General features: G+C 43.4%; 1 protein-coding gene and 1 pseudogene across 1 annotated transcript in view; one reads left to right on the top strand and one right to left on the bottom strand.

The window, feature by feature from the left end:
* Positions 1–21,701, bottom strand: part of AK7 (adenylate kinase 7) — a 98,002-nt gene that overhangs the window by 52,488 nt on the left and 23,813 nt on the right. Inside the window, exon 5 of the mRNA XM_510154.6 lies at positions 16,589–16,699. Within this exon, the coding sequence (XP_510154.5) occupies positions 16,589–16,699 (111 nt within the window). The remainder of the gene's footprint in view (positions 1–16,588; positions 16,700–21,701) is intronic.
* On the top strand, positions 608–13,914 carry LOC134808415 (phosphatidylethanolamine-binding protein 1-like; annotated as a pseudogene).

Below are 21,701 nucleotides of genomic sequence, written 5' to 3'. Positions count from 1 at the left end.
AAACAGGTCTTTCCACGAGGATCTTTAATGATCTAGTACATGAAACCAAGAAGCTGGTAATGGGCCTTAACACAAGGATGGAAATTCACATGGATTGTCCACTTCATCCCGGACAAGCAGTTTAGGCACTGTAAGAACTGGAGTCAGTATTTCTTTATTTTTAATTTTTAATATTTGTGGGTACATAATAAGTATATAGATTTATGGGGGTGCATAAGATGTTTTGATACAGGCATGCAATGTGAAATAAGCACAACATGGAGAATGGGGTATCCATCCCTTCAAGCATTTATCCATTGAATTACAAACACTCCAATTATACTCTTTAAGTTATTTAAAAATCTACAGTTCAGTTATTACTGACCATAGTCACCCTGCTGTGCTATCAAATAGTAGGTCTTATTCATTCTTTCCAACATTTTTTGTACTCATTCACTATCCCTCCCTCCCCCCACCCCCTACTACCCTTCTCAGCCTCTACTCTCTGCCTCAATATTTAACCAGATAAGCTCAAAATACCATCTTTATTATTGATATGAGTTCTGCTGGCGGCCATGCCTTAGGTGAGCCATGATGATGAGCTTCCTAACCCTGAATCCAGAATAAGATGAACTTTTCCAACCAGTCCCAGGCAACACTGGACAACGAGGGACTTCTCCACATGGCGGCCTGCTGCTGTAAGTCTCAGGGCATGAGGAAGGTGAAATGCACAGTAGCCACCATCCCTGGAGTCCCAGAGAGAAGGGAAGGAGAAGGGGCCAAGCTCACATGGCCAGGCCCTCCCCAAACCCACCAATCAGAAAACTCGCTTGAGCTTCTTCAGGCGAACAGGGGATGGTGCAAGAAGACAGGAGTTTTTTGTTTGTTTGTTTGTTTGTTTTGAGACAGAGTTTCACTTGTTGCCCAGGCTGGAGTGCAGTGGCATAATCTAGGCTCACTGCAACCTTGGCCTCCTGGGTTCAAGTGATTCTCCTGCCTCAGCCTCCCAAGTAGCTGGGATTACAGGTGAGAACCACCATGCCCAGGTAATTTTTGTACTTTTAATAGAGACAGGGTTTCCCCATGTTGGCCAGGCTGGTCTTGAACTCCTACCTCAAGGGATCCGCCTGCCTTGGCCTCCCAAAGTGCTGGGATTACAGGCGTAAGCCACTGCGCCCGGCCTACAGGAGTTTTTAGGAAGAATGTTACTCAGGCTCTTGTGGGAAGGTAGTGATCTCACCTCACAAATATTAGGCCTGAAAAGGAGGACTTAACCACAAATACAATAGAGATTTTAAAAATTATAAGACAGACTTAAGGACAACTTTCTGTCAACTGATTTGAAAATTTAGCCTAAAGGGCTCATTTCTTGCCCCCAGACACCTGCTAACTGCCTTCCCACAGTCCAAGACAGTTTTTCAACCAAAGTCTACCAAACAGTCAAAAGATAATCCCAGAGGCAGGGCAAGATGGTGGGATGGAAATCTCCCCTGCAAGGACAACAATAACTATCTACACAGAAAAAACAGCTTCATAAGAACCAAAAATCAGGTGAGCCCTCACAGTACCTATTTTAACTTCATATCGCTGAAAGAGGCACTGAAGAACCAGAAAAAACAGTTTGGAATTGCCAAAGCCACCCACCCCCACCAGCAGGAGAGCATCTCTGGGTGCTGCAGGAGGGAGAACACAGCATTTGAGAGGCATTGAACTCAGCACTGTCCTGTTAGAGCAGAAAGAAAAACCAGACCAAATTCAGCTGATGCCAGCCCAGCCCATGGAAGGAGCATTTAAACCAGCCTGAGTCAGAGGGGGCTGTCCGGTATCAGCGGTCATAATTTAAGTGCCTCCAAACCTCGCCACCGAGGGCTACAGCGCTCTGTGTCTCCAAGCAAACTTGAAAGACAATCCAGGCCATAAGGACTGCAACTCTAGGTGAGTTCCAGTGCTGAGCGAGGCCCAGAGACAGTGGACTGGGGAGGGCATGCAACATACTGAGACACCAGCTGGAGCAGCCAAGGAAGAACTGCTACCACCTCTCCTCTAACCCCAAGCTGCACAGCTCGTGGCTCCAAAGAGACCCCTTCCTTCTGCTTGAGAAGCAGAGAGGGAAGAGTAGGGGGGACTTTGTCTTGCATCTAGAACACCAGCTCAGTCACATTTCTAGACACACCCTGGGCCAGAAAAGGAACCTGCTGCCTTGAAGGAAAGGACCTAGTCTCGGCAGCATTCATCACCTGCTAACTTGAGAGCCCTTGGGCCCTGAATAACCAGCAGTGATACCCAGGTACTATGTCGAGGGCCTTGGATGAGCCTTCTGGCTTCAGGTGAGATTCAGCACATTCCCAGCTGTGGTGACTACAGGCCAAAACTCCTTCTGCTTGAGAAAAGCAGAGGGAACAGTAAAGGGGACTTTGTCTTGCACCTTAGGTGCCAGCATGGCCAAAGTTAGGTAGAGCACCAAGCAGGCTCTTGGGGTCCCTGCCATGACTTGACTCTTGAATGGCATTTCTGGACCTGCCCTGGGCCAGAGGGGAGCCTACTTTCCTGAAGAGTGAGTCCCATCTGAAGGGTGAGTCCCAGGCCAGGCAGCAGTCAAGACCAGCTGACTTAAGAGACCTTGGACCCTAAGGGAACATCAGCACTAGTCTGTCAGTACTCCTTGTGGCCTGGGGTGGCTACTGGGTGAGGCTCCTCTGTCTTTGGAAAGAAGAGGGAAGACTGGGAAGGACTACGTCTTGTGGTGTGAGTGCTAGCTCAGCCGCAATACGATAGAACGCCAGGTAGACTTCTAAGGTTTATCACTGTAGTCCCTGACTCCCAGATGGCACTTCTGGACCCACCTGGAGCCTGGGGGACCTTGCCACCCTGAAGGGAAGGACACAGGCCTGGCTGGTTATGCCACCTGCTGATTGTGGAGCCCCAGAGCCCTGAGTGAACACAGGCAGTAACCAGGGAGTGGTTACAGCAGGCCTTGGCAAGACCCAGTGCTGTGCTGGCTTCAGGTCTGACCCAGCACAGTCACAGTGGTGGTGGCTACAGGGTTGCTTGTGTCACTCCACGCCCAGCTTTAGGTGGCTTAGAACAGAGAGAGAGAGAGAGAGAGAGACAGACAGACAGAGAGACTCTGTATATTTGGAGAGATGTAAGGGAAGAGAACAAGAGTCTGCCTGGTAATCCAGAGAATTCTTCCAGATTTAGTCTAAGACTATCAAGGCGATACCTCTATGAGTCTGCAGGAATTGCAGCATTAATGGGCTTGGGGTGCCCCCTAAAGCAGATACAACATAGATCATAACACCCATGTCCTTTTGAATATCTGGAATGCCTTCCCAAGAGGGACAGGTACAAACAAGCCCAGACGGTGAAGACAACAATAAATACATAACTCTACAATGCCCAGACACTGAAGAACGTCAACTAGCATCAACACCACCCGGGAAAGCATGACCTCACCAAATGAACTAAATAAAGCACCAGGGATCAATCCTGGCAAAGCAGAGCTATGTGACCTTTCAGACAGAGAATTCAAAATAGCTGTATTGAGGAAACTCAAAGAAAATCAAGAAAACATAGAGAAGGAATTCAGAATTCCATCGGATGAATTTAACAAAGAGATTGAAATAATTTTTAAAAATCAAGCAGAAACTCCGGAGCTGAAAAATGCAATTGCCGTACTGAAGAATGAATCAGAGTCTTTTAATAACAAAATTGATCAAAGAAGAAAGAGTGAGCTTGAAAACCCCCTATTAAAAAATACAGTCAGAGGAAAAAAACAGAGCACCTCTTCTTCTCCAAAGGATCGCAGCTCCTCGCCAGCAACAGAACAAAGCTGGACGGATAATGACTTTGACGAGTTGACAGAAGTAGGCTTCAGAAGGTCGGTAATAACAAACTTCTCCGAGCTAAAGGAGGATGTTCGAACACATCGCAAGGAAGCTAAAAACCTTGAAAAAAGATTAGATGAATGGCTAACTAGAATAAACAGTGTAGAGAAGACCTTAAATGACCTGAAGGAGCTGAAAACCATGGCACGAGAACTTCATGACGCATGCACAAGCTTCAGTAGCTGATTTAATCAAGTGGAAGAAAGGGTATCAGTGATTGAAGGTCAAATTAATGAAATGAAGTGAGAAGAGAAGTTTAGAGAAAAAAGAGTAAAAAGAAATGAACAAAGCCTCCAAGAAATATCGGACTATGTGAAAAGACCAAATCTATGTTTGATTGGCGTACCTGAAAGTGATGGGGAGAATGGAACCAAACTGGAAAACACTCTTCAGGATATTATCCAGGAGAACTTCCCTAACCTAGCAAGGCAGGCCAACATTCAAATTCAGGAAATACAGAGAACACCACAAAGATACTCCTCGAGAAGAGGAATCCCAAGACAAATAATTGTCAAATTCACCAAGGTTGAAATGAAGGAAAAAATGTTAAGGGCAGCCAGAGAGAAAGGTCGAGTTACCCACAAAGGGAAGCCCATCAGATTAACAGCAGACCTCTCGGCAGAAACTCTACAAGGCAGAAGAGAGTGGGGGCCAATATTCAACATCATTCTGTCGCCCAGACTGGAGTGCAGTGGCGTGATCTCAGCTCACTGCAAGCTCCGCCTCCCAGGTTCACACCATTCTCCTGCCTCAGTCTCCCGAGTAGCTGGGACTACGGGCTCCTGCCAACATGCCCGGCTATTTTTTTTTTTTTTTTTTGTATTTTTAGTAGAGATGGGGTTTCACTGTGTTAGCCAGGATGGTCTCATTCTCCTGACCTTGTGATCTGCCTGCCGTGGGCTCCCAAAGTGCTGGGATTACAGGCATGAGCCACTGCGCCCGGCCTCAACATTCTTAAAGAAAAGAATTTTCAACCCAGAATTTCATATCCAGCCAAACTAAGCTTCGTAAGTGAAGGAGAAATAAAATCCTTTACAGACAAGCAAATGCTGAGAGACTTTGTCACCACCAGGCCTGCCTTACAAGGGCTCAAGGAAGCACTAAACACGGAAAGGAAAAACCGCTAACAGCCACTGAAAAAACATGCCAAATTGTAAAGACCATCGATGCTAGGAAGAAACTGCATGAACTAATGGGCAAAATAACCAGCTAACATCATAATGACAGGATCAAATTCACACATAACAATATTAACCTTAAATGTAAATGGGCTAAATGTCCCAATTAAAAGACACAGACTGGCAAATTGGATAAAGAGTCAAGACCCATCAGTGTGCTGTATTCAGGGGACCCATCTCATGTGCAGAGACACACATAGGCTCAAAATAAAGGGCTGGAGGAAGATCTACCAAGCAAATGGAAAGCAAAAAAAAAAAAAAAGCAGGGGTTGCAATCCTGGGTAGAGAGAGGATTACCTCTCTCATCACTCCTATTCAACGGAGCGTAGGAAGTTCTGGCCAATCAGGCAAGAGAAAGAAATAAAAGGTATTCAATTAGGAAAAGAGGAAGTCAAATTGTACTGATAAAACAGACTTTAAATCAACAAAGATCAAAAGAGACAAAGAAGGCCATTACATAATGGTAAAGAGATCAATTCAACAAGAAGAGCTAACTATCCTAAATATATATGCACCCAATACAGGAGCACCCAGATTCATAAAGCAAGTCCTTAGAGACTACAAAGAGACTTAGACTCCCACACAATAATAATGGGAGGCTTTAACACCCCACTGTCAATATTAGACATATCAATGAGATAGAAGGTTAACAAGGATATCCAGGACTTGAACTCAGCTCTGCACCAAGCAGACATACTAGACATCTACAGAACTCACCACAAACAAATCAACAGAATATACATTCTTCTTAGCACCACATTGCACTTATTCCAAAATTGACCACATAGTTGGAAGTAAAGTACTCCTCAGCAAATAGTAAAGAACAAAAATCACAAAAAACTGTCTCTCAGACAACAGTGCAATCAAATGAAAACGCAGGGTTAAGAAACTCACTCAAAACCGCATAACATGGCAACTGAACAACCTGGTCCTGAATGACTACTGGGTAAATAATGAAACGAAGGCATAAATAAAGATGTTCTTTGAAATCAATGAGAACAAAGACACAACGTACCAGAATCTCTGGGACACATTCAAAGCAGTGTGTAGAGGGAAATTTATAGCACTAAATGCCCACAAGAGAAAGCAGAAAAGATCTAAAATTGACACCCTAACATCACAATTGAAAGAACTAGAGAAGCAAGAGCAAACAAATTCAAAAGCTAGCAGAAGACAAGAAACAACTAAGATTAGAGCAGAACTGAAGGAGATAGAGACACAAAAAACCCTTCAAAAAATCAATGAATCCAGGATCTGGTTTTTTGAAAAGATCAACAAAACAGACCGCTAGCAAGACTAATAAAGAAGAAAAGAGAGAAGAATCAAATAGATGCAATAAAAATGACAAAGGGGATATTGCCACCGATCCCACAAAAATACAAACTACCACCAGAGAATAAACACCTCTACACAAATAAACTAGAAAATCTAGAAGAAATGGATAAATTCCTGGACAGATACACCCTCCCAAGACTAAACCAGGGAGATGTTGAATCCCTGAATAGACCAATAACAGGCTCTGAAATTGAGGCAATAATTAATAGTCTACCAACCAAAAATAGTCCAGGACCAGACGGATTCACAGCTGAATTCTACCAGAGGTACAAAGAGGAGCTGGTACCATTCCTTCTGAAATGAATCCAATCAATAGAAAAAGAGGAAATCCTCCCTAACTCATTTTATGAGGCTAGCATCATCCTGATAACAAAGCCTGGCAGAGACACAACAAAAACAAGAGAATTTTAGACCAATATCCCTGATGAACATCGATGTGAAAATAAAATACTGGCAAACCAAATCCAGCAGCATATCAAAAAGCTTATCCACCATGATCAAGGGGGCTTCATCCCTGGGATGCAAGGCTGGTTCAACATACACAAATCAATAAACGTAATCCATCACATAAACAGAACCAAAGACAAAAACCACATGATTATCTTAATAGATGCAGAAAAGGCCTTCGACAAAATTCAACAGCCCTGGCCAGGCGTGGTGGCTCACGCCTGTAATCCCAGCACTTTGGGAGGCAGAGGCGGGCGGATCACGAGGTCAGGAGATTGACACCATCCTGGCTAACACAGTGAAACCCCGTCTCTACTAAAAATACAAAAAATTAGCCAGGCATAGTGGCGCGCGCCTGTAGTCCCAGCTACTCGGGAGGCTGAGGCAGGAGAATGGCATGAACCCAGGAGGCGGAGCTTGCAGTGAGCCGAGATAGCACCACTGCACTCCAGCCTGGGTGACAGAGTGAGACTCCATCTCAAAAAAAAAAAAAAAAAAAAAAAAAAAAAATTCAACAGCCCTTCTTGCTAAAAACTTTTAATAAACTAGGTATTGATGGAACGTATCTCAAAATACTAAGAGCTATTTATGACAAACCCACAGCCAATATCATACTGAATGGGCAAAAACTGGAAGCATTCCCTTTGAAAACTGGCACAAGACAGGGATGCCCTCTCTCACCACTCCTATTCGACGTAGTGTTGGAAGTTCTGACCAGGGCAATCAGGCAAGAGAAAGAAATAAAGGGTATTCAATTAGGAAAAGAGGAAGTCAAATTGTCCCTGTTTGCAGATGACATGATTATATATTTAGAAAACCCCATTGTCTCAGCCCAAAATCTCCTTAAGCTGATAAGCAACTTCAGCAAAGTCTCAGGATACAAAATCAATGTGCAAAAATTACAAGCATTCCTATACACCAATAACAGACAGAGAGCCAAATCATGAGTGAACTCTCATTTGGAATTGCTTCAAAGAGAATAAAATACCTAGGAATCCAACTTACAAGGGATGTGAAGGACTTCTTCAAGGAGAACTACAAACCACTGCTCAACGAAATAAAAGAGGACACAAACAAATGGAAGAACATTCCATGCTCATGGACAGGAAGAATCAATATCATGAAAATGGCCATACTGCCCAAGGTAATTTATAGATTCAATGCCATCCCCATCAATCTACCAATGACTTTCCTCACAGAATTGGAAAAAAATACTTTAAAGTTCATACTGAACCAAAAAAGAGCCCGCATTGCCAAGACAATCCTAAGCAAAAAGAACAAAGCTGGAGGCATCACGCTACCTGACTTCAAACGATACTACGAGGCTACAGTAACCAAAACAGCATGGTACTGGTACCAAAACAGATATACAGACCAATGGAACAGAACAGAGGCCTCAGAAATAACACCACACATCTACAACCATCTGATCTTTGACAAACCTGAGAAAAACAAGAAAAGGGGAAAGGATTCCCTATTTAATAAACAGTGCTGGGAAAACTGGCTAGCCATATGTAGAAAGCTGAAACTGGATCCCTTCCTTACACCTTATACAAAAATTAATTCAAATGAATTAAAGACTTAAATGTTAGATCTAAAACCATAAAAACCCCAGAAGAAAACCTAGGCAATACCATTCAGGACAGAGGCATGGGCAAGGATTCATGATTAAAACACCAAAAGCAATGGCAACGAAAGCCAAAATAGACAAATGGGATCTAACTAAACTAAAGAGCTTCTGCACAGCAAAATAAACTGCCATCAGAGTGAACAGGCAACCTACGGAATGGAAGAAAATTTTTGTAATCTACCCATCTGACAAAGGGCTAATATCCAGAATCTACAAAGAACTCAAACAAATTTACAAGAAAAAATCAAACAACCCCATCAAAAAGTGGGCGAAGGATATGAACAGACACTTTACAAAAGAAGACATTTATGCAGCCAATGGACACATGAAAAAATGCTCATCATCACTGGCCATCAGAGAAATGCAAATCAAGACCACAATGAGATACCATCTCACACCAGTTAGGATGGCAATCATTAAAGAGTCAGGAAACAACAGGTGCTAGAGAGGATGTGGAGAAATAAGAACGCTTTTACACTGTTGGTGGGACTGTAAACTAGTTCAACCATTGTGGAAGACAGTGTGGCGATTCCTCAAGGATCTAGAACTAGAAGTAGCATTTGACCCAGCCATTCCATTACTGGGTATATACCCAAAGGATTATAAATCATGCTGCTATAAAGACACATGCACACATATGTTTATTGCGGCACTATCCACAATAGCAAAGACTCGGAACCAACTCAAATGTCCATCAATGATAAACTGGATTAAGAAAATGTGACACATATACACCATGGAATACTATGCAGCCATAAAAAAGGATGAGTTCATGTCCTTTGTAGGGACATGGATGAAGCTGGAAACCATCATTCTGAGCAAACTATTGCAAGGACAGAAAACCAAACACCGCATGTTCTCACTCATAAGTGGGAATTGAACAATGAGAACACCTGGACACAGGGTGGGGAACATCACACACTGGGGCCTGTCGTAAGGTGGGGGATGGGGGAAGGATAGCATTAGGAGAAATACCTAATGTAAATGACGAATTAATGGGTGCAGCAAACCAACATGGGACATGTATACATATGTAACAAACCTGCCCATTGTGCACATGTACCCTAGAACTTAAAATAATAAAAAAAGAGTAAACAGGTTTTCAAAGCTCTCTACAGGCAAACTTATGCAATTATCCCTTTAATTTTTATCTTCATATATATGTGCATGATCTACTTGTTTCTGAGTATAAATAAAACCGTATGTTTTTGGCAGAAATATAGATATATAGTCAGAGGAGACAAAAAAAGAAAAACAATGAAACATGCCTATAGGATCTAGAAAATAGCCTCAAAAGGGCACCTCTAAGAGTTATTGGCCTTAAAGAGGAAGTCGAGTAAGAGATAGGTGTAGACAGTTTATTCAAAGGGACAATAGTGGAGAACTTCTCAAATCTAGAGAAAGGTATCAACAATCCAAGTACAAGAAGGTTACAGAACAGTATGCGGATTTGACTCAAACAACATGATATGGCTTGGGTCTGTGTTCCCACCCAAATCTCACGTCGAATTGTAATCCCCAATGTTGGAAGAGGGGCCTTGTGGGAAGTGATTGGCTCATGGGGCCATATTTACCCCTTGCCGTTCTTGTAATAGTGAGTGAGTTCTCATGAGTTCTGGTTGTTTATAAAAGTGTGTAGCAGCTGCCCCTTCACTCTCTCTTCCTCCTTCTCAGGCCATGTAATATGTGTCTGCTTCCCCTTTATCTTCTGCCATGGTTGTAAGTTTCCTGAGGCCTCCCCAAACATGCTTCCTGTACAGCCTGTGGAACTGTGCTGTGAGTCAATTAAACCAATTTTTTTGTTTGTTTGTTTTTGAGACGGAGTTTCGCTCTTGTTGCCCAGGCTGGAGTGCAATGGAGCGATCTCAGCTCACTGCAACCTCTGCCTTCCAGGTTCAAACGATTCTCCTGCCTCAGCCTCCCGAGTAGCTGGGATTACAGGCATGCACTACCACGCCTGGCTAATTTTGTATTTTCAGTAGAGACGGGGTTTCTCCATGTTGGCCAGGCAGGTCTCGAACTTCCAACCTCAGGTGATCTGCCCGCCTGCCCAAAGTGCTGGGATTACAGGCGTGAGCCACCACGCCTGGCCTGAACCTCTTTTCTTTATAAATTACTCAGTCTCAGTTAGTTCTTTATAGCAGTGCGAAAATGGACTAATGGACTAATGGACTAATACACAAGACAACATATAGGCATATAATAATCAAACTTTTAAAGGTAAAGGATTAAAAAAGGATCCAAAAAGTAGCAAGAGAAAAGAAACAGATAACATACAATGGAGCTCTAATACATCTAGCAGCAGACTTTTCAGTGGAAAACCTTACAGGCCAGGAAAGAGGCATGACATATTGAAAAGTGCTGAGGGAAAAAAACTTTCACCTAGAATAGTATATCTGGTGAAAATCTCCTTCAAGCATGGAGGAGAAATACTTTCCCAGACAAACAAAAGCTGAAGGATTTCATCAATACCAGACCTGTCCTACAAGAAACACTAAAGGGAGTACTTCAGTCAGAAAGAAAAAGACATTAATGAACAATAATCACCTGAAGGTACAAAACTCACTGGTAATAGGAAGTACACAGAAAAACAAAATATTAGAACACTTTAACGGTGGTGTGTAAACTATCTCATTCTAAGTAGGAAGACTATACAATGAACCAAAAAAAATAATAACTACAACAGCTTTTTATGACACAGTACAATAAGATATAAATAGAAACATCAAAAAGTTTAAAAATTGGGGGATGGGAGTAAGGCATAGTGTTATTAGTTTTCTTTTTGCTGGTTTCTTTACGCCAATAGGGTTAGATTGTTATCCGACTAAAATAATGGGTTATAAGATAGTATTTGCAAGCCTTATTGTAACCTCAAACTAAAAAACTTACAATGGTTGCACAAAAAATAAAAAGCAAGAAACTAAATCATATCACCAGAGAAAATCACCATCCCTACAGCAAGATAGGAAGGAAAGAAAGAAGGAAGATAAGACAATAAAACAACTAGAAAACAAATAACAAAAGGCAGGAGTAAGTCCTTACTTACCAATAATAACATTGAATGTAAGTGGACTAAATTCTCTAATCAAAAGACATAGACTGGCTGAATTGATGAAAAAAACAAGACACATTGATCTGTTGCCTACAAGAAACACACTTTACCTGTAAAGACACACATAGACTGAAAATAAAGGGATGGAAAAAGATATTCCATGCCAATGGAAACCAAAAAGAAGCAGGAGTCACTATACTTATATCAGACAAAATAGTTTTCAAGACAAACTACGGCCGGGCACGGTGGCTCACACCTGTAACCCCAGCACTTTGGAAGGCCGAGGCAGGTGAATCACCTGAGGTCAGGAGTTCAAGACCAGCCTGGCCAGCATGGTGAAACCCTGTCTCTACTAAAAAATACAAAATTTAGCCAGGCGTGGTGGCACATGCCTGTAATTCCAGCTACTCAGGAGGCTGAGGCAGGAGAGTCATTTGAACTTGGGAGGCAGAGGTTGCAGTGACCCGAGATCATGCCACTGCACTCCAGCCTACGCAACAGAGCAAGACTCTGTCTCAAAAAAAAAAAAAAAAAAATCAGTGTGACTCATTAAAAGATGAAAGCAATTTTGGTATCAGGCAATTCAGGACTATTTTGGCAACTTGTATAATTATTAGGGTCTCCTCTTTGCCTCAGAATACTGAATAGAAGTCTACCTTTTGTGTATGTAATCTTGTATATGAATGTGCTGGCTGAGGATGTGATAACAGTAGATAAACCACTTGACAACCAGCCTCTGGAGTGCATAGACTGTGTTTGCTTTATCGATGGCTGTGAGGGCAGCTCCTTATCACAGTGCCTGGTCCATAATTTGATCTAACTGGACATTAGTTAAATGAATGTGTTAAATGATTATTTTCAAGGGTCTATCTCCCAGATAAAAACATTAGCATCACTTATCAAAAAAGATCATTGGGATGACCAAATTGGCCAAATCAATCTTATTAATGGTGTAGAAAAGAGTGAGTAAGAAAGTTGGGGATAAAAATAATAGATTTTTACAACGAAATTTTGATTTTATTATTTAAATGACAAGTGTAAGGTTTTGTAATAAAAATATATTAATATGATCATATTTCTCATTTTAGACTGTTATTCACTTAAATCAGCTTTATATGTGTAAGCATACATTTTCCACCTGTAAATTAAACATAAATGATCAAGAAATCACGGGTTCCAATAAAATAACAGTTATGGAATTTAGAACTGGAATAAATTTAAACCATCTAATCTAGCCGGTTTACTTATTTTAAGCCCAGAAGTTTAATAACACGGCTAAAGTCATAAGTTAATGGACAGAAAAAGGGCTAGAATTCCTAATTTCCTGTTGTTTCTTCCAATGTTTGATGCTCACAGTGTTTGTATTGGTAAAGTGTTTTTTATAGGACCGAAGTTCCTATGGTAATATCCTCCGAGACCACTAGGTGTCATCTTAGAACTATTATTAGCGTTCACTAAGCGCTGGTCTTCCACTAATGGGAACAATGCAATGACACTTTCAGAGGGTTTGGGGTTTTCTCCAAGTTATATGAGGATGATAGTAGTACCTACCTCACAGAATTCTGGGAATTGTTTATGAGACTCTTGAAGATGACATGAGATACCATGAGTAAAACACTGAGAACTCATAGATACTGCGAGTAAAACACAGATGACATAAGATACCATGAGTAAAATACTGAGAACACAGTAAGCCCTCCGTAATTTTTCAGCTGGCGGAGACCCCCGTGTCGCCGCTGCCGCCGGCGCCTGGCCTCCCGCGGCACTCCCGACTGCGCGCTCCGCTCGGCCCCGCCACGCGGGTGAACCTCAGACAGCGGTCCGGGCCCTGGAGCCTTCAGGAAGTGGACGAGCAGCCGCAGCACCCGCTGCATGTCACCTGCACGGGGCGGCGGTGGACGAGCGGAGCACCGTGCCCGATCCCACCCAGGTGAAGAACAGACCCACCGGCATTTCGTGGGATGGTCTTGATTTAGGGAAACTCTACACCTGGGTCTTGACAGACCCGGATGCTCCCAGCAGGAAGGATCCCCAATACAGGGAATGGCATCATTTCCTGGTGGTCCACATGAAGGGCAGTGACATCAGCAGTGGCACAGTCCTCTCCGGATTATGTGGGCTCGAGGTCTCCCAAGGCACAGGCCGCTGAAATGTGACGAGCCCATCCTCAGCAACCGCTCCGGAGACCACCGTGGCAAATTCAAGGTGGCGTCCCTCCGTAAAAAGTACGCGCTCGGGGTCCCGGTGGCCGGCACGTGTTACCAGGCCGAGTGGGACGACTATGTGCCCAAATTGTAGGAGCAGCTGTCTGGGAAGTAGGGGGCAGCTCGGCGACCTGAACCGTCCTGGAGGCCCCGAGCTGTGTTCTCCAGTTCAGTGCTGCATGTACCATAGCTTTCTCCTCTTCCAACTCCCCTTTGGACAGACAAGACCTGAGCACTGAGATGGTGGCTTAGGGTGACTTTTCCTGCTGCCTGGCCTTTATCATTCTAGTCACTCACTCTGGTTTATGTTTTGATCAATTTTGAACTTCATTTTGGGGGATATTTTGGTATTGTGATGGGGTCATCAAATTGTTATTATGAAAATAGCAACCCAGAATTTAAAGAAAAAATTTGGCAGAAATAGACCAGGTCTACAGTAATAGAGCAAAGCATCAAAGAATCTTTAAGGGAGGTTAAAAAAAAAAAAAAGGATTGGTTGCCTCTGCCTTTGTGATCCTGAGACCAGAACTGTAGCAGTGTGTTTTTATGGCACCGTCGCTAGACAACCAGAGGCTCGCAATGAGGCTCAGCCCCAACACGGGCCTCTCAGTTGCCTTAATAGGCGTCAGTATCTCACTCTGGTCCCTTTAAAGAGCAATCCTGGAAAAAGGAGTAGGGAGAGTGGCTTTGCTGTTGTTGGGGCATGGCCCTGTAGATGGGCAGCAGTACTAGCTGACCGCTTATCAGGAATCCCTACATCTGTGTCTGTCAAATTGATTGCTCTTCATGGGGGTAAGAAAAGCTGGTCTGGAGTTGCTGAATGTTGTGTTAATTCTGCTGTTTGCTTATAGTTGAATAAAAATAAAAACTCTGAATGAAAAATCATCATCATCATAATTTTTCAGCTGTCACTACTTATTCATTGTCAGGGCATTCCTATCATCTATTCTGAAGAAAGGCAAGAGAAATAAAATAATTTTATAATGGACATGTCAAAATGATGAATTTTGCTGCTGTAGGGCAACCCCCTGAAACTATTGCTACAGAATAAAAGATGAAATGCTCCTGACTATTGTAAATACAAAATTGCATGCAGAATTGTGTAAAGACAATGCCAGGTTGGGCTGCCAGAATGAGCCAACAGCGCGTGATGTGCTTCCCCCTGCAGAGAGCCTATGAATGGACGTGCAGTCAGGGAGGTTTCACATCACCAAGATTCCTATCCCAGAAAAGCAGATGTTCATAGCTCTGGGAAAGGAATGCGACCCTTATGGAGAGCCTATAAATGGACGCATGGGGGGTGCCTGTCCATATGGATAAGATAGGACTATAAACACCCTCATCTTGCCACGGCTCTTCTAGGCCTCTGTAGGGTTAAGGCATACTCCCTTCTGAGAATTTCTGGTCTAACCAGTTGTCTAGCTTCATGTCTTGTTTCTATGGATTGTTTGTAACCAGCTTTGGCTGCAACTGTTACTGCTGATTAATACCTTGCTAATCATAGGTTATGGAAAGACTGTGTTTCTGTTTTAAGGCTCTGTTAGAAATTACTGATGCACACACTACATTGTAAATTCTTATCCCTGTATATTGTACTTCTGCATACAGATGTTATGTTAAAGAATTACTTCATCCCCATGTGACCATCTCACCTCATAATCAAATGACCCTAAATCCCTCACTAACCTATCCCCGCCCTCACTAAACTTAATAATAAATGCTGGTATATCCAGTGCATTGTTGGCACCGCGGGACCAGGAGGCGGTGACCCCCCTGGACCCAGCTTTCACTATGTTGTGTGTGTCTATTATTTCTCAACCTGCCAATCCGCCTGGGAACAAAGAGATAGCCCCTTTGCATTGCAGGCTGCTGGCCAGATACTGCAATAGCTGCAACAGAAGGGGCTGGGCATGGTGGCTCATGCCCATAATCCCAACACTTTGGGAGGTCAAGGCGGGCGGATCACGAGTTCAGGAGATCGAGATCATCCTGGCTAACATGGTGGAAATCTGACTCTACTAAAAATACAAAAAATTAGCCGAGCATGGTGGCACGTGCCTGTAGTCCCAGCTACTCGGGAGGCTGAGGCAGGAGAATGATTTGAACCCAGGAGGCAGAGGTTGCAGTGAGCCAAGATTGCACCACTGCACTCCAGCCTGGGCGACAGAGCGAGACTCCATCTCAAAAAAAAAAAAAAAAAAGCTATGAGAATGTCTTAATGACCAGTGAGTGACCAAGGATGTGTCAAGATAAATTCTATTGAATGATGGGGTTTTGGATTCCAAAGAAAAAAAGCAAACCCAGCAGGCTTTGGTGGCTGATGGCTCTCAGACCGAATCTCAGCTCCATGCCAGGAAATGCGCTGAGGACATCAATATGCATAGATAACAGCCTTGTTAGAAGGAGTAGATGAGTCAAGGCTGAGATGCGCTCAGGACAGTGCTCAGTAAATCCTAGTTATGTGACCTTGGGCAAATTATTTAACCTCTGGAAGCTCCCATCTCCTTATTCATAAGAGGAGGTTAATAGGCACTTTTCAGAGTTGTTTTAAGAAACAAATGAGATAGATTCTGGGAACAGGGAAAATGTGGTTCCCCTGTTCCCCATTACAACTCTGAGTTATTTGCCTCTTTTGGGCCAAACAGCTTTTCAGACACACAGACCCCTTTGTGGGTGACGGCTCAAGCTCGGCTGGGTGGTGATGCAGGGCTTTCAACCCAGTGTGCTGGACCAGAACCTGGGCCAGGACCCCTAAGGACAGTGTATCCTGGGGTGAGCCTAAAGCTCAGACATCCGTGGGGTAAGTCCCAGGAAACTACACAAAGAGATGTTTAAAGACTTCAGATGATGTCCATGTTCCACTATGCCAGACTTACCTTTTTTCCAAATTTGAGAACCATTTTTTCAGCATTTATGTGGTCCAGAAAATTAGGATGAGACTTTCTTCTTCGATAATCTTCTTCAGTGAATGGAACCTCAGAATCCTCCTATTATAAGAAAGAAAGAAAAGGTACAGACTTGGTGAATTAGAGATATGTGTGACTTCTAAGGCTAAAGATATGTTCCTTTAAGCTCAAATAAAGCTTAAAACTACCGCTTGATTTATTTTTTTATTTTTGAGACAGGGTCTCGCTGTGTTGCCCAGGCTGGTCTTGAACTCTTGGGCTCAAGCAATCCTCCTGCCTCGGCCTTCCAAAGTGCTGGGATTATAGGCATGAACCACCGAGTCTGGCCATACTGCTTATTTTATTTTATTTTATTTTATTTTATTTCATTTCATTTCATTTTTATTTGAGACGGAGTCTTTCTCTGTCGATGATGATAGTAGCATCCTCCTAGACTGGATGGAGTGCAGTGGCACAATCCTGGCTCACTGCAACCTCCACCTCCCTGGTTCAAGTGATTCTCCTGCCTCAGCCTCCCGAGTAGCTGAGATTACAGGTGTGTGCCACCACACCTGGCTAATTTTTGTATTTTTAGTAGACAGGTTTTTGCCATGTTGGCCAGGCTGGTATGGAACTCCTGACCTCAGGTGATCTGCCCACCTCAGCCTCCCAAAGTGCTGGGATTACAGGCGTGAACCACCACATCCAACCATACCACTTATTTGAATAGTGATTTACTCTTCTTAAAAATGCTTTAGGAGGCCAGGCGCAGTGGCTCATGCCTGTAATCCCAGCACTTTGGGAGGCCAAGGTGGGCAGATTACCTGACGTCTGGAGTTCGAGACCAGCCTGGCTAACATGATGAAACCCCGTCTCTACTAAAAATATGAAAATTAGCCAGGTGTGGTGGCAGGCACGAGACCAGCCGGGCTAACATGATGAAACCCCGTCTCTGCTAAAAATACAAAAATTAGCCAGGTGTGGTGGCAGGCACCTGTAATCCCAGCTACTCGGGAGGCTGAGGCAGGAGAATTGCTTGAACCCAGGAGGCGGATGTTGCAGTGAGCCGAAATCGCGCCATTGCACTCCAGCCTGGGGGAGAAGAGCAACACTTTGTCTCAAAAAAAAAAAAAAGAAAAGAAAAAAATGCTTTAGGAGACAAATTTTATAATTTAAATTTAATCTAAACAAAATTAAAAACTAAAAGTCTTTCGCAGAGATGGTAGCAGGTTGCCACTGAGATTCCATAAAGGTATTAATATTAAATATAATTTTTTTTGGTAGAGACAGGGCCTTGCTCTCTTGCCCAGGCTGGAGTGCAGTGGCCTGATCATAGCTTACTGCAGCCTTGAAATCCTGGATTCAAGTGATCCTCCTGCCTTAGCCTCCCAAGTAGCTGGGACTATATAGGCACACACCTCCGTGCCCAGCTCATTTATTTTATTTTTTTGTAGAAACAGAGTCTCCAATTGTTACCCAGGCTGGTCTCCACCTCCTGGCTTTAAGCAATCCTCCCTCCTTGGCCTCGCAGAATGGTGGGATTACAGGCATGAGCCACCTCGCCCCAGCCTGTAGTTTTATTTTTTTTAACCTAAATTGTTTTTTTCTTTTTTTTTCTTTGCCACATGGGCCCTCCCCAAAATAAATACCATGTTAAAAAGGACATTGCATGTGCAGGCCACTGACTCTGGCTTTAAAAATTGGTTTCACTGGTTAAGATTAAGTACGTCCTGGGAATGAGGAATTAAAAACATTTCTTGACAGTTCACTGACCTGTCCCTCATATTCAGTCTCTCCACAACCCATAGCCTGTGCAGTCCCATAGAGGGATGCAACCAAAATAACTACGTTAAAACCTACTGGAATCAGAAGAAATAATTGAGAGCCATGCAACAGTGTGATTTGGCAAAAATCCTTCCAAATTCAGGGATCCGTGTTGGAGCAGGGTTTCGGGGTTTTAAAAATATGGTGTTCAATATGGAACCTTTCAATCACAATACATTGGTCTAAGTTAAGTAACCAATCCAAAGCTTTTGAGCCCAGAGTTTACAAGGAAACAACTGAAGAGGCAGGAGAAACACACAGTGAAAATCCTACTGAGGCTAGGCGAGGTGGCCCATGCTTGTAATCCCAGCACTTTGGGAGGCTGAGGTGGGTGGATCACTTGAGGCCAGGAGTTCAAGACCAGCCTGGACAACATGGTGAAACCCTGTCTCTACTAAAAATACATAAATTAGCTGGGCTTGGTGGCAGGTGCCTGTAATCCCAGCTACTCGGGAGGCTGAGGCAGGAGAATCGCTTGAACCTGGGAGGCTGAGGTTGCAGTGAGCCGAGACTGCACAACTGCACTCCAGCTTGGGCGACAGAGCAAAAATTCTTTTCAAAAAACAAAAACAAAAACAAAAACAAAAAGCCCTACTGAGGTAAGAGTACAATTGCTCCTGAGAAAATGACTGGAGCCAAGCTGGGAATTGGTAGGGGATGCGGTAGGTGAGAGCCAGATTATCAGGGTTTCTGAGCCACGCTGAGGAGTTTAGATTCATTCCAATAGCAATAAAAGGCTATGGAAGGGTTTGAAGCCTTTTTTTTTTTTTTTTTTTTAGACAAGATCTCACTCTGTTGCCCAGGGTGGGGCGCAGTGGCACAATCACAGCACACTGCAGCCTCAACCTCCTGGGAACAGCTGAGTCCACCTAGACTCCTGAGTAGTTGGGACTACAGGCGCTTGCCACCATGCCAGGCTAATAAAAAAAAATTGTTTTGTGTAGAGGCAGGGTCTCATTGTGATGTCCAGACTGGTCTTAAACTCCTGGTCTCAAGCAATCCTCCTGCCTCGGCCTCCCAAAGTGCTGGAATTACAGGCTTGAGCTACTAAGCCCAGTTGGGTTTTTCACTTTTAAAGCAGGACGGCAAAGTGATCTGAATTTCATATTTAATTTAATATTTTGATACATATTGTAATATATCATAGTGCATATATTTGGGGTATATGTAATATTCCAATACATGTATTTCTTTCTTTTAGCCACCTGGTTTGCTATTGATTGATACGTGTATTTTTAACTCGATATATCACCCTTGTACAGATTCTGGAGGTACCTGTGATATTCTGATACATGTTTTTTATTGATATATCAGAGTTATGAATGACATTTCAACAAAATGGCTGAGGTGGTGCTATGGACGATGGATTGGAGGGCGCAAAGGCAGGCCCCAGCTGCACAACCACTTGAGTAGTCCAAGAAGCTAAAGGCTGAGGCTGGCTAGAAAGTTGCCATAGATACAAAGAGAACAAAATGTGTTTATGATACATTTCAGATGATGAATGAACAGAATTTACCAACGAGTTGACTGGTGGGAGGAGGGGAGTGAGGCTAGAGCAACTGAGATGCTAGGAGATGTCCTTGGGAGAAAGCTGGGAGAATGAGTTGTTGAGGGGAAGATCCACTTCAATTCTGTGTACACAGTAGATACCTAGTGAATACGTATTGCACAATTAACTGTCCTCATAAACAGGTCTAGTGGCCTAGATGTAGGGTTGCCAGGTAAAACACAGGACATCCAGCTAAATTTGAATTTCAGATAAACAAATGACTAAATTTTTAGTACAAGCTTGTCTTCAATATTGCACAGGGTATAGGTAAGCTAAACAATTATTCACTGTCTATCTGAAATTCAGATCTAACTGGGTGTCCTGTATTTTCACTTGCCAGCTCCAGTCTGGAAACTGTGTAGTCAGCTTTGCCTTCAGGATGAAATGAGTCCTGGCCCCTCTGTAGCCCTGGCTCACATGGCATGCTGGGCCAGGTCACCTAACCCACCCTCCTTGCTCCCTGTGACTGGCCCAACACCCCTCTTCTGGATTTGCCCTACCCTTTGTCCTCAACGGCTGCCAGGGAAATGGTCACATTCCATGAGGTGAACCACAAGAGAACCATAGGTTGGATGGCCAATCTCTTCCCTGACATTTTGAGAAAGTGACTGAGAGAAAAGGAAGATCAATCTCTCTCTGGCCAGTGGCACTGGAGCCCATAAATTCCAACCAGAGGGGGCCGCAGGTTCTGAGCTGTCATTCCTTGATTCCTAGTTGGGACAGAGATCTGTTTGTGTATGATGCACCTTTGCGACCAGTTGCTAGGCTGTGTTCCCTTTAGTCCTTAAATTTCGCTTGTTACAAACACAACAAATAAAGTGTATTTTGAACCCAAACCTTTAATATGGGTTTTAGTTCCTCCCAACTGTTTGCATCATTTGTCTTTCCAGTAAAGGGTAAGTGGTTGACCTTTCCTTTAGCAGGGGTTACAGCCGTGATCCTTTCATTGTTATACTATATATGGATGGCTGTCAGCATTTCTGGAAACTCAGCCTGCCTTACTACTATCTTGTTATAATTACTAAGCTCATTTAGAGGCTTCCTCTTTCTAGGAGGTAAAGAACATAGTCTACAGAGTAATCTCCCCTGCCCTTTATCAGGCCAATGGGCAAATCTGTTTTCTTGTAACACTCTAGCACTCTGTTGGATTCTCTTTTTTTTTTTTTTTTTTTTTGAGACAGAGTCTCACTCTGTCTCCAGGCTGGAGTGCAGTGGCGCCATCCTGGCTCACTGCAACCTCTGCCTCCTGGCTTCAAGCAATTCTCCTGCCTCAGCCTCCTGAGTATCTGGGATTAAAGGCATGCACCACCACATCCAGCTATTTTTTTTGTATTTTTAGTAAAGACGGGGTTTCACCATGTTGGCCAGGCTAGTCTTGAACTCCTGGCCTCAGGTGATCCACCTGCCTCGGCTTCCCAATGTGCTAGGATTACAGGCATGAGCCACTGTGCCCGGCCTGGATTCTCTTCTTAATTGGTCATTGTGTTTGATTGCCCACGTGGATCACTTGGTGGACTCTGTTTCTCCCTGGTTATTATGTGTGACAATCAGAGCCCGTCGGCCCTTGTTCTGGAGTATTTGGTTGAATCAGGGTCACCTCTGGGTTATATCTCTTTACTCACACATACAGAAACAAGTACATAGCTAGACTTTAAAAACAGGTTCTAAGGGAAAAACCAACCCCAATATATATTAAGATTGTCCTATTATTAAAATTGATACCTTAATTAT

The sequence above is a fragment of the Pan troglodytes genome, chromosome 15, assembly GCF_028858775.2.
Source record: "Pan troglodytes isolate AG18354 chromosome 15, NHGRI_mPanTro3-v2.0_pri, whole genome shotgun sequence".
NCBI lineage: Eukaryota > Metazoa > Chordata > Mammalia > Primates > Hominidae > Pan > Pan troglodytes.
Note: the sequence above shows the minus strand (reverse complement) of the source record. Positions and strands in the feature narration are given on the sequence as shown.